At 34.3% G+C, this 4,112-nt stretch overlaps 1 protein-coding gene across 1 annotated transcript; it reads left to right on the top strand.

Moving 5' to 3' along the window:
- The first annotated feature begins 2,885 nt into the window (after positions 1–2,885).
- LOC107806437 (12-oxophytodienoate reductase-like protein) lies at positions 2,886–4,112 on the top strand. Its single transcript, XM_016630595.2, has 3 exons — positions 2,886–3,053; positions 3,317–3,457; positions 3,663–4,112. Exons 1-3 carry the CDS (start codon positions 2,983–2,985, stop codon positions 3,817–3,819), a joined length of 369 nt encoding a protein of 122 aa, XP_016486081.1. The 5' UTR covers positions 2,886–2,982; the 3' UTR covers positions 3,820–4,112.

Genomic DNA, 4,112 nt, shown 5'->3' with positions numbered 1-4,112 from the left:
GATTGTAGTTGCTCATGACTGGTGACACCCCGATATCGGGCTGTGTTTTATTTTCGCACTATTTATTCTACCTTATTCTATGGGATTTTAGCTAATTTATGGTTTTAAATGACTTATTATGAACATATAGTCGATTTTGGGGTTTATGTCGACTGGCTTAGTTTCACAATAGGCGCCATCACGACTGGGTCCGTTTGGGGTCGTGACAACTATAGAAGGTCAAGATCATCATAATACCTTTCCCAACCAAGAGAATAAATTTTCCTTTCAAGTACTACATAGGATGTGATGACTTCATTACTTGGAACATGAACTAACACTTTTCGACGACCACTTGAGCCTTAACAATCTTCAAGTCTAATTCACAAGAAACATGAATTAAAACTAAGGAAAGTGACAGATTTTGGGCAAAATTTTCATACAAAGTTATACTGCATAATAGCAACGGGATTTGCAATTATAAGAGAGCACGGTACAATATTTCTCAAGAACATCATACATATTTTCCCTACTTCAATTTGTTGTTATGTGTTGTCGCAATCAACGGGTGTTAAAGGAATTGTCAAGAAAATCGGTTCAGGTATGTTAAGGCTATCTCTCCTTTCTTTTAGCATGATCTATACGGCATGAACGAAACAAGAAAATGCCCAACTTCCATAAATGACTCTATTCATAGAAGTATTAGAGGTGTCTATCTTCTTGATTCCCCATGTGTCATATTATTCTATCATATGTTCATGGGTCTCAGAAAATACGTAAGTTGATAAAGTCTATTTCATGATATTAATCAGAGGCATAATGGTCTTATGACGTTCCGAAATATTTTATTGATGTACTTCTCATGCATTGCATTCATTTATACATGTACATTTACTCATGACCAAACGACATTATATACATGTATATATATGTATAAATATGTATATGGGATATGAAAAAAGGTTACGACGTTATATACGCACCACCGCCTGATCAGCTGGTATACGCTGATGATTTTGCCCATCGTGGTCGAGATGATATGATGGGATGCCCTCAGAGGCTTGATGATGTTATGAGCACATGTACCTACCTATGCATGACATCACATTCATACGCATATACATGACACCATAAGTATTTTATGATTTGTAGAGTTATCCGGACTTACATGCCGAGTCTTTTACTCCATATTTCTTTCATGTCTATTATTTACTGATTTTCATCCCTTGCGTACTCGGTACATTATTTGTACTGACGTCCCTTTTGCATAGGGACGCTGCGTTTCATGCTCGCAGGTCTCGATAGACAGGTTAAAAGTCCTCCGAGTAGGCTATCAGCTCAACGGAAGGTGTTGGTGCGCTTCATTTGCTCCGGAGTTACTTCTTTGGTCAGTATGATTAGTACATGTATTGATTGGTATGACAGGGCCCTGTCCCGACCTTTAAGACATTTATGTATTCTTAGAGACTTGTAGATATATGTCGTGTACGTGAAAGATTGTACGGCCTTGTCGGTCTATGTTCAGTGTAGTGATCATTTTGGTCTCATAGGCGAGTATGTCATATATATAAGTTTGTATTCCCTCATGTTTTATTTCGGTTCATTCACCTATGATAGAATGATACGAAATATACGTTACGTTGGTACTCGGTTGAGTAAGGTACCGGGTGCCCGTCGCGGCCCATCAATTTGGGTCGTGACAAGAAACTGTGCTCTTACAAGTGTGTCTAGTATATACCTATGAAAAAAACGAAAAATAGAAATATCATATTAAGAAAGATAATAAAAACTTATAACAATAGAATTTAATTTTTTGGGGTTGAAGCTTAATAATTAATATCAAAATAAATCAATCTATGAGAGTTCCGTTGTTTTACTTTACGTCAATACTTGAAAACATTCAACAGAATAAATAGAATGTGCAATTCATGCTCTAATATTTTGGTTTGAGAAAAAGAAAAGCATAAGTACAAAGAAGAATCAAGAACATAAAACCTTAAAAGGAAATTAAAGTGTAATATGCACCATATCTGATATCTCCTTTCTTAACATGTCCTTTTTGGATAGTTCTTTCCTTCTATAAAACTTTTGTGCATTTTTTCTCCACCAACTTCAATCTTTTATAAAAAGGATTAAGCTATACATTAATTACTAGTAATAAAAATTTGGGGCCTCATGAGCTTGGGGCCTAAAGCAAATGCTCTATTTGCTTGGTCTTTCAGCTGCCCCTGAATCTAATATATCGAATTTAAGCTCTGAATATGAAATCGTCTTTGTTAGAGAACGTTTTATCTTATAATATAGGATTTTCCGACGTAATGTCGAATTTAGTGGGGTCTCAATATCTGTCCGGAATACTGAACGATTTTCCTTTTTAAAAAAAAAAAAAAAGAGACAGCACCAGAATGAGCACCGTCGAATTGAATTTCTAACTAGCATTAATTATTCATCTATCATGAACTGCGGCGTGATAATTGTTCATGGAGCTTTGACTTTGAGCAATATATGCTTTCGTCCTACGTTTGGTGAACCAAGTCATTTATTAATTTACTTCTAAGTCATTTTTTATTAACAAATAAAGTAGGTAATTTGTTATCAATTCTTTAAATCACCCTAAGAAAAAAGAAAAAAAAAAACAATTGCGTATGCGTTGGTTAAAGGCACTTAATTCAACTATTTTTTTTATATTGAGAATCTTCTTTCATAATCAGAATTTTCCAAGCCAAATATTCCACAAATAAATAAATAAATAAATATATATATTGAACAACACCTTTTCATACAAATTATCTTTTATCCAAGTCCTAGAAGCAATCATACAAAATTATATTAAAAATATCATTACATAATAGTATTTGTTAGTTGCCCCTTGAAGTTGGCATAATTATAAGAGAGAATACGCATTTAAAATTTTGCGAGCTTGCCTATAAATTTGGATACTTGCAACTTTTTAAGAGGCAAATAGGGAAAAAAAGATCAAAGTTGAGATTTGAGAGTTTAGAGATGGCAGCAAACTCCACCCCAGTTCCTCTCCTTACTCCTTACAAAATGGGGAGATTCGAGCTCTCTCATAGGTTCGTACTGTGTAGTTTTTTGCCATGGCGAAATTAAAATTTCGCTAAGAATATTTAACATTTAATATATATTTGACTTATATACACTGTGTATAATATTTTGGCGTGAAAATTTATATTTGACTTATATGAACAGTGTATAACATTTTGGCGAATTGTTTTCAGTTTACACATATATCTACTTCTCAATTTATTTTGCTTTCCTTTTTTACTTTTGCATGATAGAGCCACTGAAGCATGTATTGTTTTGTTTGATTTTGCAGAGCAGTGATGCCACCAATGACAAGGAACAGATCATACAATAATACTCCACAACCACATGCTATTGAATATTATGCTCAAAGAGCTAGTGAGGGGGGTTTTCTCATTTCTGAATCAGCTAGTGCCTCTGATATCTCCAAAAGGTAAGTAGTTTTCTGTAATAAAAAAACAACTCAATTATGTCATATATATAACAAAAAACAAAAAACACAAGAAAATATTTTATTCGATCCTGTAAAACACAAATAGACTGTTGCCATATGTACAAAATTACCGTAATAAAAATTCACATAGTCGACCTTAATTAACTACTACGTAGGATTAAATCTTAAGTTGTTGTATTTGAAGGTCCCCAAATATGCCTGGAATTTGGACAGAAGATCAAAAAGAGGCTTGGAAACCTATTGTTGACTCAGTTCATGGTAAAGGTTGTATCTTCTTCTGTCAAATTTGGCATCCAGGGCGCCTGTCCGACTCAAACCTCAACAATTTCATTTTTGGTTAGGGTTTTGTTGCAGGTAATAAATTTTTTAACTTGAATTTCATAGTTGAGGGTATTGATATAATCTCTTTATATGGTCTTAAATAATCAGCACATCTTCAGCAAGAATTGTGGTACCTAATGTTGTAGCATGTTATGTTATCCACGCTCCAGATATCCAAACTTTTTGGTGGCGGGATAGGGTGGGGAAGTGCTAGCTAGAGTTCTCCCGCATTGGTTAAGGATAAGTTGTGTAGTCTTTTTGTATAATCTCGAACAATCTTCACCTCTTCAACTTGTTCTTGTGATTGTGTAGC

The sequence above is a fragment of the Nicotiana tabacum genome, chromosome 10 (genome assembly GCF_000715075.1).
Source record: "Nicotiana tabacum cultivar K326 chromosome 10, ASM71507v2, whole genome shotgun sequence".
NCBI lineage: Eukaryota > Viridiplantae > Streptophyta > Magnoliopsida > Solanales > Solanaceae > Nicotiana > Nicotiana tabacum.
Note: the sequence above shows the minus strand (reverse complement) of the source record. Positions and strands in the feature narration are given on the sequence as shown.

Excerpts from the sequence above, each read along its gene's own strand:
- LOC107806437 (XM_016630595.2), top strand. The coding sequence starts at position 2,983 with ATGGCAGCAAACTCCACCCCAGTTCCTCTCCTTACTCCTTACAAAATG. Across the intron at positions 3,054-3,316 it reads AGATTCGAGCTCTCTCATAG|AGCAGTGATGCCACCAATGA; the intron begins GTTCGTACTGTG and ends TTGATTTTGCAG. Across the intron at positions 3,458-3,662 it reads GCCTCTGATATCTCCAAAAG|GTCCCCAAATATGCCTGGAA; the intron begins GTAAGTAGTTTT and ends TTGTATTTGAAG.